This window comes from Aedes albopictus, chromosome 2, assembly GCF_035046485.1.
Source record: "Aedes albopictus strain Foshan chromosome 2, AalbF5, whole genome shotgun sequence".
NCBI classification, from domain to species: domain Eukaryota; kingdom Metazoa; phylum Arthropoda; class Insecta; order Diptera; family Culicidae; genus Aedes; species Aedes albopictus.
This window is the reverse complement of record NC_085137.1, coordinates 156,503,698-156,520,569: the sequence shown is the minus strand read 5'-3', so window position 1 is coordinate 156,520,569 and position 16,872 is coordinate 156,503,698. Positions and strand designations below refer to the sequence as shown.

General features: G+C 37.4%; 1 protein-coding gene across 1 annotated transcript; it reads left to right on the top strand.

Moving 5' to 3' along the window:
* The first annotated feature begins 4,961 nt into the window (after positions 1-4,961).
* Positions 4,962-9,939, top strand: LOC115268579 (uncharacterized). The gene is made up of 7 exons (XM_029876697.2): positions 4,962-6,427; positions 6,485-8,003; positions 8,064-8,599; positions 8,660-8,743; positions 9,018-9,418; positions 9,485-9,617; positions 9,682-9,939. Exons 1-7 carry the CDS (start codon positions 6,134-6,136, stop codon positions 9,847-9,849), a joined length of 3,135 nt encoding a protein of 1,044 aa, XP_029732557.2. The 5' UTR covers positions 4,962-6,133; the 3' UTR covers positions 9,850-9,939.
* The last annotated feature ends 6,933 nt before the right edge of the window (positions 9,940-16,872 follow it).

The window sequence follows — 16,872 nt, the reverse complement described above, 5'->3', positions numbered from 1 at the left end:
TCAATGTTTGAGCATCAGTCAATAGAGAATTTTCAAGGTAAAATTTTCAAGAAAGTTCTAGATTTTTTTCAACCTCTCAGATTGAAATATCATCGTGTTTACCACATGAATGTATTTTTTTTGCAAAGAAAGTATTCAATTTATAACTGTTAAACACTTGAGATGCATAGTATTTCCTACAATTATATACAATTGTGGTAATTTATTAAACATTCTCTATAAAAACATCAGAAGAGACTGCCGAAGGTTATGATTTTGTCAATAAGCCAAAGATATATATCAGTGGAGTTTCTAGATGGAATTCTCGAAGTCATTTTAAAACCAAAAACCTCCTGGTGGATTATTGGCGTCTCTTATTTATTCATTAACCCTCTAATACCCAAATTTTTTATTTTGATCTAAATATCATTTTTCGTCATCTAAAATCGATTTAAACATGTTTTGGAAGATGATTCTTTTTAATTCTCGATTTTGTGATTTTCGGTTTTTGATTTTTCTAATTTTTATTTTTGAACATCCACACACTTTTATATTTTTCCTTGAAGCCTCTTTGGGATACCGATTTTTTGAGACAAAAACATTTTGAGATTTTAGGATTATTGTTGAAATATTTTTATTTTAAAATTTTTTCAATGAAAATTTTATTTTTCGTGTAATTTTAAGGAAAGTAATTTTAGAGTGTATTCGACTCCCTTAAACTATTCTACTATGATAGAATGATTTGGGAAAAATCAAAAATATGTTAATTTTAGCGATTCAATACAAAATAATCAATGATTTCTTAAAGGTGACTAAAACATCATTTTTTCAATGATTTTTGAAAAATGTAAATACGCTTTAGAAGACACCAAAACCCATTTTAAGATATACAAAACAGTCCTAAATATCACCCAAAAATATAAAAAAAATTGATTGTCCACGAAACAAAAATTACAAAAATTCTCAAACTATACCCCGTCTAAAGGCGGGGTTGGGTATTAGAGGGTTAAAAGAATTTTTGATGAATTTTCAAAACATTTTTATAGCAACCTTAAAAAGCTGCCAATAGAAATTCTCAAATCATTTTTCCAAGCCTTTTCATCAAAATTCAGCCATAGAAATTCCTAAATAATTTCCAGAAAAAAAAAACAAGGATAGACTTTGTGGGTTCTAATAATAATTTCTTTAGGAATTCTGTTGAGTCTCAACTTATAGTTTCCTTTCGGAATGTACAGATAATAAGCATAGATTTGAAAGAATCCGACGATAGCTTTTCTTGTAATTCCACGTCCACCTAGAACTTTTTCACGTCTTACATGCCTACATGTCTCAAGGTTATTACGGTTTTCTAAAGAAATTTCATAAGTTCTACAAGTTCTATTAAAAAACATCAATCAGACAAACGTAACTTAATAGTCATAGATAACTTACCCCAGAAGAAAACGTCTACTTAATTATAAATTTTCACACATTCTAGTCATTTAATTTTGGATTGAAAAGGTGGCTAAGAATATTATTATACTCATACTAAAACCAAGACCCCCCCCCCCTCCTCTAAAGAAAATCTTCATTTGTCAAAAGGAAAAATATTGAACGTTTTTGTTGTCGAAAAACATGTTTTAGAATTCATGCCATAAATTTTTTTCTTCGGTTTTTGGAAAATTTATTTTTTCCCGCGATCCCGGGAAATCCCGGGATTTGAAAAATAAAAATCCCGGGATTTTTTTCGGTCCGGGAAACAAGACCCTCTAGTTGGAGTTAACGCACGCCTAAAGGAAACAGCACTTCGTCCGTGTACCTGGCCAACCGGATTACGCTATAGAGAGTTTAGAGACGATGTTTGGGAACCACTGTAATGAAATGAATCCATTATCATCAGAGTATTTCACCGTGTACTGTCGTTGCTTTTGATATCGTTATGTGTTAAATGCATTTATTTTTTTTCCTTTTATTGTACGTGCTTTGCTATTGTGTCATATTATGATCAAATATTTAGTTAATATTCAATTAGACCAAGAAGTCCGTTGAATTAATCAATAAATAAATAAATAATTATGACCTGTTTTATATTACTTTTCAAGTATTTAGTTACGTATATTCGTAGATATTCCATAGAAATTCGATACAGTGAACCTCAGAATATTGTTCTACTTGATGAGTTTGTAGTTCATCGAAACTACTTAGACTCAAACTTTTTTTTTATTTCATCAGGATTGAATGCCCCACACAATGCATACATTAGGGTGGGACTAATTTTGAAAAATCTCTCCGGGATATAATTCCCCAAGTGGAAAGTGATCTACTGGTCGAAATAAGTGAGCTGTGCAAAAATGAGCGATTTCGTACGATATTTAGGAGTACCGCAAAGGCTTTAACCGTTATTTGTCCGACAAACTTTTTGCTTTTTTCTGCACCATGCATTTCGAATGGGCGCTGGGTACCCGGGTACCCTGTCGGCCACATAAGGGTTTAGTGGAATTTTCAATTATGTAATTTTATATAATAAGGCTGATACAAATTTTATTTTGACTTTTTGTCTCTCCTCCCTTCAAAATTTTTTGGTTATTTTGCATTTTGAGGGGACAGATAAAAAATATTTAATCCGATGAGTTTTTAATATTTTTCAGATTAAATGCTTTATTATTTTTATCCCCCCCCCTCGACCAGCCAAAGAGTGGTGGGATAAAAAGTGAAATAAATATTTGTAACGGCCTTATTAGAAACGATTTTTGATATATTCTAAACGCTTGTTTTGATATTCATATAGGGTATTGTACCATTTGGGCAGGTGTATCTGTTTTGGGCATTTGATGCTATAACTAAGTGAATTTCGAACCAATTGATTTGTATTTTTATAAAGTTAGACAATGTACATAACTCATCGTGTGCTAATTAGGTATTAGTTATAGCGGCAAGTGCCCAAAATAGGTACACCTGCCCAATTGGTACAAGACCCTAGCACCCTATTACTTACTTTGTTATTAGTTTGATATCATAACTAATTTTGCTTTCGGATAGTTATCAATAACTTTAAAATAACAACTTTTGTTATTGAAATATTTTAAAAATTCATTGTTATTATGTTGTTATCGAAACCAACAAAACATGTTATTAAATTGGTCTTCCAGGAGCATTTTTTTGTTATGATTATTGTTATTTTGCTGCTTATGACAGCCTAGTTTATAACATAATTTGTTATGTTAATAACATGAAAATAACTGATTTCATTACTCAGTTATTTTGGCAAAATAACACATTTTCTTATGCTGTTGTTATTCCATTCTGCTCGGGCATCGCTTTCTTTGGTATTAGGCTTCCTTGCACTGGAAACATTAGAGATAGCAAACTCGCTGTGCTATCTTGGGGAGAACTGTTTGCACCTCTTGAAATGCACAGTTGCCTGTTAACCAACTGGAAAACTGGTGTACTGTGGAATTATCAATGAACCCACCTCTGGCACGCACCAGACAGAAAGTTTGCTCAATGTGATCCTGCGAAAATTTGTATGTTAATATGTAATCCAAATGACCGTGTACTGGATGAATAGAACATTAAAAGATTCAATGTTCACTATGAACCCCAAAAAGCCGGTGTGGTTCTGGGAATCCAGCAGGTATTTTCGTTTGCCACCTGTGAAAGCTGTGTTATGTATTTCCCATAGTACTACATGTACTGGTGAAACTCAGGATGCGTCTCTCGGCAGTATGGACGTTGAAACTTTTTTCCAAACTTTGATTTTGAGTTAATAATGTCGCATAAGTTGTTGAACAACGTGATGAATTCGATGGTGGCTCGAGATCCATGAAACTCTGCAACGTTGTGATCCAGCAAATACTCGAGGGCGTCAGCTACACTGTTGCTGAAAATTTGTACAGCAAGTTTGGTTTTCAGTTTGTTTTTAGCAAAATCAACGTGAGCTCTCATGAGTCGGTTCCAGAGACGCGAACGCTTTTTTTCGCTGAAACTGCTCCAGTTTCTCAATATATCACACTTTAGGGGCTGTCCATAAACCACGTGGTCATGAGGAGGGGGGGGGGGGGTTCGGCCAATGACCATTTTGTATGGACAAATAAAAAATTTTGTATGGACTAATGACCACGCGGGGGGGGTTGAAAAGTCCCAAAAAAATGACCACGTGGTTTATAGACAGCCCCTTACTTCTCGTCTTCGATCATCAAACAATATTGACTTTTCTGCAAAAGTATCGTGGACCACTTCAGACTCTAGTTTAATTTAAAAACACTTCACTAATACTTTACTTTTGCAAAAGAAAATAAAAAATGAATAACTCTTTTAAAGAAAAACTAGAAAGGACGAGCAAATTCCTTTTAATTCTACTACTGTGCTTATCTTCGGACAGATAGGCCTATTTCGTCTGTGACTTACAGACTTCTTCAGTGTCAAGTGCTCGACTGCTCGACTGCTCGACACTGAAGAAGTCTGTAAGTCACAGACGAAATAGGCCTATCTGTCCGAAGATAAGCACAGTAGTAGAATTAAAAGGAATTTGCTCGTCCTTTCTAGTTTTTCTTTAAAAGAGTTATTCATTTTTTATTTTCTTTTGCAAAAGTAAAGTATTTGTGAAGTGTTTTTAAATTAAACTAGAGTCTGAAGTAACAAGTTCTACTAAAAGCTCTAAAGTAATAGTATCGTGGACCAGTTTTATCATGTGTACCGTTTCCGTAATGACATAGACAGTACAAACTCCACTGGGATGGAGGAAGATCGTCTTGGTGTTATTTTCCTTCAGCACAGCTCCTAAGAGCTCCATGCAACGCAAATTCGTTTTCGTGCCATCAAAAGTAATGGATGGAATGGTAACTTTTTGGTCGTACAAAATGAAGAGGATGACGCAACAATAGATCAAGTTAATGGTCGCAGTGACATTTTGTCCCCAACAAGGAAAAAACCGTATTGCTACGAATTGGATTCAATTTTGTAAATTGGGACAGAAATCGCCATACACCGATAACGCATAATTTCCTTTACGAAAAGATCCTGGACAGACCGGGAATCGAACCCGTCACCCTCAGCATGGTCATGCTGAATACCCGTGCGTTTACCGCCTCGGCTATATGGGCCCTTTGCATTTTGCAATTTTGCATTTAAAGTATTAAATTCACTAGTTGTAAGATTTTAAACGCATTATTCGGTTTTAGAAGAGCAACATTAAGCGGAGAAGGAAATTTTCCTTTCCAACCGATGCTTAATTGTATACTGATCAATTTCGCCCCAAAGTGGCATTTCTAATTTTTTGATTTTTGAAGTTATTTAACTTAAAGTTTAAATTTGTTGAACAATATTCTGTCACATGGTTCCATAGACATTCACTGGGTACTGATTTTACAGAAATTCTTTTGGCAATATTTCAATTGCCACTGATGTTATCAGCAAACGTTGTTTTCAAGTGATCAATTTGACCCCGGATTACGGTACACCTACTCCTCTTTATTGAATCCATTGAGTAATGCTTTGTAGAGTAAGAGTCATTAGTGAATCTAGGAAAGAATCAATAACGGAATTGCTAGAAAAGCTTAAGTAACGGCGCATGATAGCTCAATCACAGAGAAACATCGTCACACAAACGTAATCGCTCAATGCTAAATGTACTGTTTTTGGCCGGGCCGCCACTAGATGGCAGTAGTGAGCAAATGTCAAATATAGACACTATAGATTCCATAGACTCGCGAAGGCGAAGACAACTGTAGCCAAACGAACTGTCAGTTCGTGTAGCCAAACGAGCATGACGTCACGATTTCAATAGCGACAATGGATTGCGTGACGTCATATTCGCTCGGTATACTCTAAATTCACAAAAAAACACACTAAAATCGTATTGCTCAACCATGTCTCCGCGAGTCTATGGAATCTATAGTGTCTATAATGTCAAACAGGAGCAAAAACGATACCAGTGCCGCGAGTGGTCGTTCGACCTACTACTGAATATTTGAATAAACCGTTAAAAAGGTGATCGATGGGAAGCAATAAGAGTGTGACGTCTGTTTCTCTGTGGGTATTGAGCCATTGGTATTGAGAATGTTTCTAGGGGAGAATATTCTTCAGAGAAATATTCATATTTTTCTCTGTTTTTTTCTAAAAATCATGAGTGGGGCAATACGTGGACTGTCTTACCTAGCATTTTTGTGGGTAAGACATGTCCTACCTGTCCTATCCACTCCTCGCGCCACTGCAGTTAAACATTCCTCAAACCCCTATTACAATTGAACGTTATAACGCATGTGCACTTCCGTTGCACAGCAATAACGGAGGCAACAATCTCCTGACAACCGAAACAATGGTAACCGTCCCCGCTTCAATATCGACCCAAAAAGTTCCACCTCAATCGGCCAGAGTCAACCACCAGTTCGAAATGAACAGACGCAACAATGGCACTTCCATGCAACCTACGTCGAAATTTACTTCTTCCAGTAGAAAGTCGGTTCTTCAGGTAGGTTTTGAACCGAAAAATCTGGAATTGTGTAAATAAACTTGTTATCGCCGACAGGGAACCAAAAACTTCGTCTGGGATCGGGAGGATCTGGGCTCAAATCAGCCGTACTTCAACCGTAACTACGAAATCCCGTTCAATCGTCCGCCCAATGAGGTCAACTTCTTGGGTGGGCTGGGTAGCAACAAGGCCCACTACCGGTCCAAAGTGCATCCGCAGCGGTTCTCAACGGTGCAGAAGTTGATGCGAATGAGAACATCCAACCGAATGCTGGAAACGCTGACGGAGGATCTGAGGAAGGTGAACCTGTGTCGACACTCGAAGAAGAAGGGTCCGAGAGATGATCACATCGGTGAGTATATTAACAAGATCACCGATGAACTGCAGCTGGCAGGGAATGTGGATAAGTCAACGCCTTCGGAACAGTCCGATGTGCAGTTCCAGGCCAGTGCTAGGAAAAACATCTCAAATGACGACTACAAAGAGATGATACACAAGCTGGACAAGATGCTGTTGGATGATCAGGGTCCACGGGCTGCCTATGGGACGTCGTTTCGGGATTGGGCACTGCGGGAGAGGTACAACTTCAAGAATAAGAGCAACATCGATATGATGAAACGGGAGAAGGAGAACCTGGAGTCGGAGATGGGATCGTCGGTGGACACGAAGCCCTGCGACTACATAACGGCTGATGGGCGGCGAGTGACGAAGCTCAAGAAAGCAACCAAGATCCCTCACCTCGATGGGTACATGTATGGTCCATTTACGAAACTTCCCCGATTGGATCCACTGTTGGAAAGCGAGACGAAATTTGGAATTCCGTTGAGTTTATTGGTTCGATCGTACCGTGAGATGGATTCAATGAAGGAAGGCGAACGGAATGTGATCAATACGAGATTGGCCCACATGAGGATCCCTCTGTGTCCGAGGAGTAGCGACGAGTCATCGGATGATGAGGACAAGATGGAGGAGGTGAAAATCCTGTCGTTTTTGCGGACACCATATTTTCGCATTCCGATGGTTAGGACGCAGAAGAAGCGACGGAAGGATCGATTGCGCAGTCGTTGGTTGAAGAAGGATCGCTTGAAGAGAATCACAATGCTGTTGTACGACCGCTCGGAGGAGAACATGAAATACAGGAAACGAAGCGGTTTGCACAGACCCGGATCGGATTCTGATTCTGTTGATTCGGCTGGGGTGAAGAAGAAAGCTGCGCCCAAACAGTCGAAGCAGGAGGTGAAGCCTCAGTTGTCAGACCAGCGGAAGCGCTACTTCGAGTTTATCGAGCAGAAGTCACGGGAGTATCGTCGACTGTACGACGAATGTTTGGAACAGAGGATGACATCGTTCCAGGACTTCAAGAACATCGATTTGGATGACAAACTTTCGGATACTTCAAGGTCGAAGTCGAGGTTGCAGAAGTTGAAGTCACCGGAAGAGGTGAAGGACGCTCAGGAGATGGCAATGCTTCGGTTTCCTTCGAATCGCTTCAAAAGTTTGTCCAAGAGCGATGGTTTGATGGGGTCGTTCTACATCGATCCTGAATTTCATGACAAAGTGAAAGATTTGAAGATGTGTAAGTTTGTTAATGTTAAGAATTCTAATGGTTTCTAAAATCTGTAATAATCCATCCTAGATAAGAAAGGATCCAAATACTACACCAGCCTTATGCGTGGACAAGTAGACCTCCGTAAACGTTTGCAGGTCAACGCACCGGACTTCGACGAGGAACAACTTGGTTTCAAAACCAAGTTTTTTAATCGGCTGGCCACTGAGTGGGATAACTACTACATCCATGAGCTGCGGTACCGTCCGAGGATGCGAAAGTTTTGCCCGAAAACTGACATTCTCAACATTCGCGAACAACGTCGTAAAACGTTTCTGCAGTACTACATAGCGGAGAACTTGCTGAAGATTCGTGAGAAACAGTTGCTGGAAAAGCGGTTTGCAAAGTGGATCAAGGATTTCTGCAAGCAAACCAAGCCGTTGTTCAAGGTGTGGAAGGACAATGCGTACGATAAGGTGCTGGAAATGTCCGATCGGGAGAAGGAAGCTCAACAGGAATCGAAGCGGTTGAGGAACGTACTCCAGGATAGACAGAACAAGATCGAGGCGATCACGGAGAAGATTCTGCTTATGGAAGAACGCTGGACTAAAATCATGCAGATAAGGGTAATTTGACTTGATAGTTTCAATTCCTTCATATTTAATCTTTGTGGTTTTTTATTCTAGAACTACTATCATCTTCTGATGGACTCCCAGTGGAGACTAAAGAACGACAACCTGCATCGGTCCCCTAATGGCGCACTGCTGTCTGTAAGTGTTTTAGTCTTACATTAATAACTCAAACTTAAACTTTAAACCTCAATTATCGACTACCCCTCCTACTCATTCTTTTCTTTTCTTGACGTAACTTCCTCACGAGAAATTTCCTTTATGAAAAGTTCCTGGATCGACCGAGAATCGAACCCGTAACCTTCAGCATGGTTATGCTGAATACCCGTGTGATTACCGCTGCGGCAACCTAGGCCCTAATGAATCATATGACACAATATAAATCAGAATAACCTTTTCCATCTGTACCCCACAGGTCTCCGACGCCGTTCGAAACTGCAAGTCCCTCTTCATTCGAACGGATGGCCTCAACATCGGTACGGAAATTGCCGCCTTCTACAAGGAACGCATTTTTCCCGCACTGGACAAACATCCGAGTTGCACCCCGGACCCGGCCCTCTTCCTGCTGGGCCTGGGCCAAATCAATCATCGCACCATCGAGCTGATCCAGAAGTACAACGACAAGCTGATGGTGTTCAGCCGAATCGATTACCACTACAAAGGGGTGCTGCAGGAGTTTCCACGGTATTTCAGTAACCATAACGACATGCTGGAGGCGTACAACAACAAGGTGCTGATGATACAGCGCAAGAACGAAGCCATGAAGTTGCAGGTGCAGCAGCTGCTGGGGGAGCCGCTGCGGAAGTGTGTTAGCAAGTGAGTTTTTATTCTATGGAACGGTTTCCACAATCGTCTTTAAAAAATGAACTCTTTTCTATCCAGCAAAGCAATGCGCGTTACCAGTTCAATCCTGAATCAACTGTACGACTTCATCCGGAAATCGAAAAACCTCGGCAAAGAAATCGTACAAATCAGCAACATGGAGAAGTTGGCAATTATTCATCAATTTATTGTGGTGAGTGTTGTTAACCCTACTTTCACAACAGTAGTTTAGTGTGATTCCACGGTTCCACTTCCAGGATTTATTGGCGGACTTGGATCAACTGCCGCTTGACATTCTTCGGGCTTCGGAGCTGGAGGCACGTAGAAATCGGAAACTAGCACTGAGGCAAGCCAACAATGCGCTCAAGAGGAAGGAGGTGTTTGATTTGCTCCGGAAGCAACTGCGGTGGCATGTGAAAAAGTAAAAAAAAAGTCGATTGATCGCTGAGGATTGCAGACTTTATTATGGAAATATCGAAAATAATGGGGAAAATACATTTTTGGTCACTGTATAACCTTAGATAATTAATAGTCGAAGCGAGCAGTTGAATTGGCCGAAAACGAGGAACAATAATTTAATTTGAAAGAACCTGCTGGAAGGTGAAAAAGATACGATATCAATTAATTCAAACTAATAGCAAGCGGTTTGAACTTCTTTACCATAATTTTGAATACCACAAGAATAATCTGATAATATTTTCCAAAACCAAGCTGCTTTGTCAACACAAGGGCTAATACGTTGAAAGACATTTCGACTCTGACTTGAGTACACGAGATACAAATGTAAACTTGTACAGGGCTGGTTTGGGTGATTCCATTCAGGTTTTTATCTTTTTTATGTTTAGCTTCAGATGCGTACGTAGATCAAAACTACACATATGAAAGTTCATCTTAGAGATGTTTTCATTAAAACTAAGTTTGTATTATACTTTTTGGATAAAACATATAAATTGTTGATTATTTTGTCATTTGCCAACCTCGTCAAACAATCGGCTGAACGACTTCGTTTTAACTATTTTTTCGATGAATGGCCGCTTATGCTCGGTAGATCCATCTTAGTAGATTCTAAATCTGGCATTAATTCAATTGAATCTCTTAACGAGGTGTTTTTTCAGGGGTGTAAGTTGACTGTCAACTGGGAACAAATTTCGCCTACTCTCTATCATGTTTTAGAACCAGTAAAAAGACGTAACTACCAAACAAGAAAAGTACAATTTTCGATTGAAAAACTGAACTTAATACCGTTTTACCATGCTAAAAGCAAGTCAGTATGTGATTTGAACATAGAGATTGTTATATTCAGTATATTAGATTGAAAAATTTCATTCCGAAAAAATCAGTGTTCTGTTTTCCCCATTATGAAATATTAGCCTCTACTCCCGCTTGTTTTTGTTGTAGCTTTGTTTGGAGTGCAAAAATCGGCTATAAATTGAAAACTCCCTGGACGATTAGTTTTCTCAAATGAGAGGATAATTTAACACTATGACTCAAGAAATTTCGATAATTACTGAAAACACTGATCATAAGCATTTAAATCGAGAGAAAACACTGATATTTGTGCTATTGTTGATGTTTATAAAACCATTAAACAAAAGATGTTTACAAATTAGAACCAACAGTAGATGGCGCGCAGGTGGGTATGTTTGGGTGGGCGTAGAGGGTATACCTATAGGACCTTACACCACCGACGAACCGACGTGACAGCTAGAACAAACAAATTCAAATTTGTTGTACGCGACGCCATGATGGAAAATAGCCGAACACTACCGCCACCTCTATAACGGTTCGCGTTGGGTTGCTAGCTTGATCCCAAACCCCCGTGTGTTCATATAGGAAGAGGTTCGTGTCTGCGCTGATTAGACAGAAGGGTTCGCTCGCTTTGCTGGTCGACCGTTGAATAGGGGGGGGGGGGCAGTTTTGAAACACCACCCAACTAACAATGATAGCTGAATAACAGCTTATTCAGCCGAATTTTTCGAAACCAAGCTGAAGAAAAGATTGTTCATCTGTTGTACAGCAACAATGTTTGTTGGGCATTGTCACGTCGGTTCGTCGGTTATGCATATGAGTTAGCCGAGACACAAACCAAAAGTCGACTTACATAATTTCAGTAACAAATTTTGAAAACGACGTATAATCAATGGTGTAACATTGATTATACGTCGTTTTCAAAATTTGTTACTGATTTTATTGCTAACACAAATCAGTCACGAGCAAATTCAGGTTATGTTCAGAGTTTATAATTAATTCAAAGCATTCGGTCAAGTTCTAGAAATATATTAATAAACTAAAACTAAATTAAACGAATTCAAAAAGCATTTTGGTTAACAAGAGAAAAACGTCAAAACCGTTTTTCAATCAACTCTGTACAACATAAATTACCGCAATTAATCTGAATCCAATCTAAACCTTCTCAAATGTGTGAATCAAATTCAAAATTATTTTACATAAACCAAAACGTAACGAACTATTTCCACGGACTCCGTGACAGTCCTGGCGCTTCCGGACCTTTTGGCTAGCGTAACATACACAGTAGTCCTGATAATCGAGGATCAATGACTCTGTGGCATTCGTTTGACACAACTAGTAAGCATCCTTCAGGAAACGCACACAGTTGTCTTGGATAACGGGAGCTTCCACTACGTGAAACCCGTTTCCACGGACACCGTGACATTGCTGATGCTTCCGGAAACTATCACTAATCAACTTCGGCTGCATCTTTCAGCGATAAGCGAACCATTCTGCGATTAATCCCAACTCGTTTGTTTCCCTAGCCTAACCATTCGCCCAACTCGGTGAACCAACAAATTAATAGCAACTAATTCCCCCAGCAATTACGCACGCACTTCACAAACTGCGAACTTACTCAATCACAACAGCTACAACACTCGTGTACACTGCTTTCAATTGTCACTTTGTTTTTATCCACTTTTTTGTGCATGTTGGGCGACAGTCCAACGAGCAAAGCAATATCAAAAATACCAGGTAAAAATTCCACCGAAAAAAAACGGCTACTGGCATGATTCGCCATTTGTCAAATTCGCTTTCGTCACACACTGTCACCTAGCATGCACAACCTGTCGGCACGGTACACAGTGGCCGGAAGCCGGACAAAACCTCAAAAATCGACTTCAATATTTCATTTTTCTAATATTTTTTTTCCATTATAGATACTTCAACTAAGAAAACCCCAAATTTTCAAGAAATTTGGTCGAAAATTGAGTCTTGTAGATTTTTTCAAAGTTGAAGTTTTATGTGCTACAATATTGGTATTTATTGTCTTTATTTTATGAGCTTCCTTCATGAGTTCGTTGTAAAAGTTAGGAAGACTTGAATAATGTGACAATATTTTTTGTGTTTTTGGGTAGGTATGAATAACCATTACATTTCAGGGATTGTTAGGAATTCAATCACAAAATTATTATGTTTTTACAATATGCAAACATATTAACTTTTATGAAATTTTGAAGAAAAACTTTGTATTAAAGAGATCCAGTACTTGTTTAGGAAACATCAGAAAACGACGCCGTATCTCGGATCTGACGTGACAATTTTGTCTAGTTTTTGGCTATATTGGTCACTGTTTGCGCATTTTTGCGCTAAGCGCGAAAAAATTTTTTTTTTCTATCGGGTCCCAATGGAGCCGCATGGTTGTGGAGGAAGTGATATTGTTTGAAGTTTAAGTTTTATCTTAACATAGTTCAAATTGACTTCAGAATACTAACAATTTAGTGTAATTTTCATTCTTGTAAGAGACTTTCACCAAGTCAGATGGTCATAAGGGGGGGGGGGGGTCTTGTCTGATAATGTAATAATGTAATGGCCACAGCTTTAACATTTTATTATTATTTTTTTAAAATATTATTTCATTTTTTGACTGAAAAACACAAGAAGGTGGGTGCTCCAGTTTAAAACAGTAACCTGGAGAGGAGTACAGAGCCGGATTTACAAATGTGGGGGCCCGGGGCCACAGTGTTGGTGGGGGCCCTCTTTTTAGAGATTTTTTTTTTTCATTGTAGAAAAATCCACAAAATATGAAAAATTCTTCCATAAATTAAGGTCGTTATTGGAGAAAATTATCTAGCTTAATTGACGTAACCAGAAAAAAGGTGATCTAAGCATAACAGAGATCCAAATATGAAGTAAATAACGCTTTATCCAAGAGTGTTCACAGTATTAGATTCCATTGATCAAGTTGAAATTCACGAGAAAGTTTTTTAGGAAATTTAAAAATAGATTTTTTAGGAGACATTTTCGATAAATCTATATATATATATAAATGAGTTTGAAATCCCTTTGAGGCAACAAAACTAACGAACGGCTGAACCGATCAGAATAAATCTTGCATGATTCGATTCGTATTCATGGTGGCTGTGTTTATATGTACAAAAAGTTACGAATATCGACTAGAAAAGTAAACAAAATGATAAAGTTCTGATTTTTTATGAGCCGGGAACGAATTCAGCGTGGTCAAAATTAAATCAATCTAGAGTGCGTTACTGCAATGACCTCAACAGTTATCAAACAACCACAGCTTGGCAAGACAAAGTTTGCCGGGACAGCTGGTTTCAAATAAAATTTAAAGCGCTACCCGAGCAGAGGAAAATATCAAAATAATAACAACGGAATCACAAAACTTGTTTTTATATCTCGGTTTGTTATTATTAACTTATTAAGTCATCACCGTTCCATAACATGTTCTATTGGGCAATCTTATTTTGTTATGATCGTGCTCTTTGTATATTTTCTTAAAATTACATTTTAATAACATGTTTTGTTGTAGCACAAGTTCAGTTATTATTGTGTCATTGAGACTTTACAAATATTTGATCAATTAAATTACAACATATCTAGCTTTGCAATCAAAACTACACCATTCGAGATTTTCGTTGTTCACAGCATTCATCAGTTCCTCTCTTACTGACATTACGTTTTAACTGTGACAGAGCCAACTTATCAGCCTTTTGTTTTATAAGCACTTTGAAAAGTATACCTGTTTTTTTGTCCCAGTTTCAGTTAGGTATGAATACGAAAATAGAGAGCATCGAGCCCACTTAGATTCACTTGGATAAATGTGCCAATCAATGAGGTAATAATGTAAATTAATCTTATAAACAATGAACCACCTAATAAAGGGTTTCAAAACGACGGTAGTTTTTCGTCGTAAGTTGTTTGGAAAATAAACGAAAACTATTGTTTCTCTCTGTTTTCGATAATAAATCGCTTGCGACAACAATAGCGTCCCAATTATGAATGTAACATTTAACAATAGATCCTATTGTTGCGTATCCCATTGAATGCATATGGGACTTTGGAGGAGTTCCTATCCGCAAAAGAAAAAAAGGCAAATTTTGTTTTCAGATTGTTATCAATAACGTATTCATATCAAAATTTGTTATTGAAATATTTTAAAAATACGCTGCTATTAAGTTGTTATTGAAACTAACAAAACATGTTATTAAACAGGTCTTCCAGGAACATTTTTTTGTTATAATTTTTGTTATTTTTCCGCTTATGACAGACAAGTTTGTAACAGGATATGTTATGTAAATAACATAAAAATAACTCTTTCCGCTACTCAGTTATTTTTCCAAAATAACACATTTTATTATGATGTTGCTATTCCCTTCTGCTCGGGTATCTTTGGGGTCGTTATTGCGAAAGCTCCAAATAAAATTTCGCGCAAAATAACTGTTAAGAACTCCATGTGATACTTCAGGAGGCAAAAAATCCATAGTTGTATTTTTAGCGGAAATTTTACTAAAAGCTGCTGAAGAAATTTTATAGGAAATCCATAATAAATTCCTGATGGAATTTCTATTTTATTTTGAATAGAATTCTAAGTAAAATTTCGTTATAATCTTTGGCGGACGAATATTTAGCCAATTTAAACAAAAATTGTTTGCAAAGCTTTGAACATTTCAGGATCTTTCAAGAATTTCTCCACAAATATCTACTGCAGTTTTCGAATTTTCGAGCAGAGGAGAATATCAAATTCATAACAACAGAATCACATAGCCTGTCTTTATATCAAAATTTGTTATTATTAACTTATCAAAGTATTACTTTTTTATAACATGTTTTGTTGGACAATCCCAGTTTGTTATGTTCAAATAATTGAGATTCATCCACTAAATAACAATTCAATAATATACTTTGTTGTAGACCAAGTTTTGTTATTATTTCACAATTGAAAATGTACAAATATGTAATGAACTATAACACAACAATAACAAGTTTTCAAATTCACTGCAAGACAAAACATGTTATTTAATTGATCTCCCAGGAACATTTTTTTGTTATGATTTTTGTTATTTTGCCGCTTATGACAGGCAAGTTTATAACATAATAGGATATGTTAATAACATAAAAAATACTGACTCCATTGTACAGATATTATGCCAAAATAACATATTTTATTATGCTGTTGATAGTCTCTCCTGCTCGGGATCATATAAAACCTCAAGAGAAACCTATGGATTTGTTAAAAGTTCACCTTAAATTACGCACTCAAGCCTGAGAGAAAAAATCGTCATAAATTTCATCATAATCGGATTAGATCCTTGCAAAAAAATCCGCCTAAAATTCTTGCTAGTTCCTTCAAAGAAATGTTTCAACAATTCTGGGATTCGATTTGAACAATTTAGAAATTTGGTAAGCGGAATCAAACTCTACAACTCTAAAAATTTTCTTTATTTTGATAGAAACACTTGCAAATCTTCAAAGAACTATGTTGGAAACGTTTAAAAATAATACAAAAAAATATTTTCAACAGAAATAAACATTAATTTTCAGCAGAAATTTTTCGACTCTCTATTCCATAGAGTTTTAGACTTCATCCAGAATTCAGGTGAAGATGATCATTCCGAATCATAAAAATCTTAACAACTTTCTGAGGAAGTTTAATAGTTTATAAAAAGGTAGATAACTGCTTCTTTCTAATTTGAAGCATAATATTTCACACACATCTTCAGAATAGAAGTACTTGTGATAAAAATTAAAGAAAGATGTTTCTAGCACTACTTTTTTCGGTTTCCTTTTAAAGTAAGATTTTGTGGGGGCCCCTAAAATGTGGGGGCCCGGGGCCATGGCCCCCCTGGCCCCCCCCTTAAATCCGGCCCTGAGAGGAGAGGAGTGATGACTATGTATGAATAAGCCTTTATTTTCTTAGACACTACCCACATTTTGCTTCACCAGATACGACTAACTTTTTTAACCTTCAAAATAAAAGAAAGACAAAAACAACCGTGAAAACATGTAAACATAACTACAAACCATGGCTCATTAATTTTCTTTCACTGGTTGTTTCTTCGATTCATCTTAATCGTTAGACTTGCTCAACAACCTTGAAAGCAATCTCTTCACGAACTTCTATCGAAGTTTCAATATATAGTGACACAAATTCGTCGACATCTACGTGTTTCTTTTCAACGCGCACATCGCTACAG

Bases quoted from the DNA above. Each gene is read 5' to 3' on its own strand.
- LOC115268579 (XM_029876697.2), top strand. From the start codon at position 6,134: ATGTCCTACCTGTCCTATCCACTCCTCGCGCCACTGCAGTTAAACATT. The intron at 8,600-8,659 runs GTAATTTGACTT...TTTTTATTCTAG, and splicing joins CTAAAATCATGCAGATAAGG to AACTACTATCATCTTCTGAT. The intron at 9,618-9,681 runs GTGAGTGTTGTT...TTCCACTTCCAG, and splicing joins TTATTCATCAATTTATTGTG to GATTTATTGGCGGACTTGGA.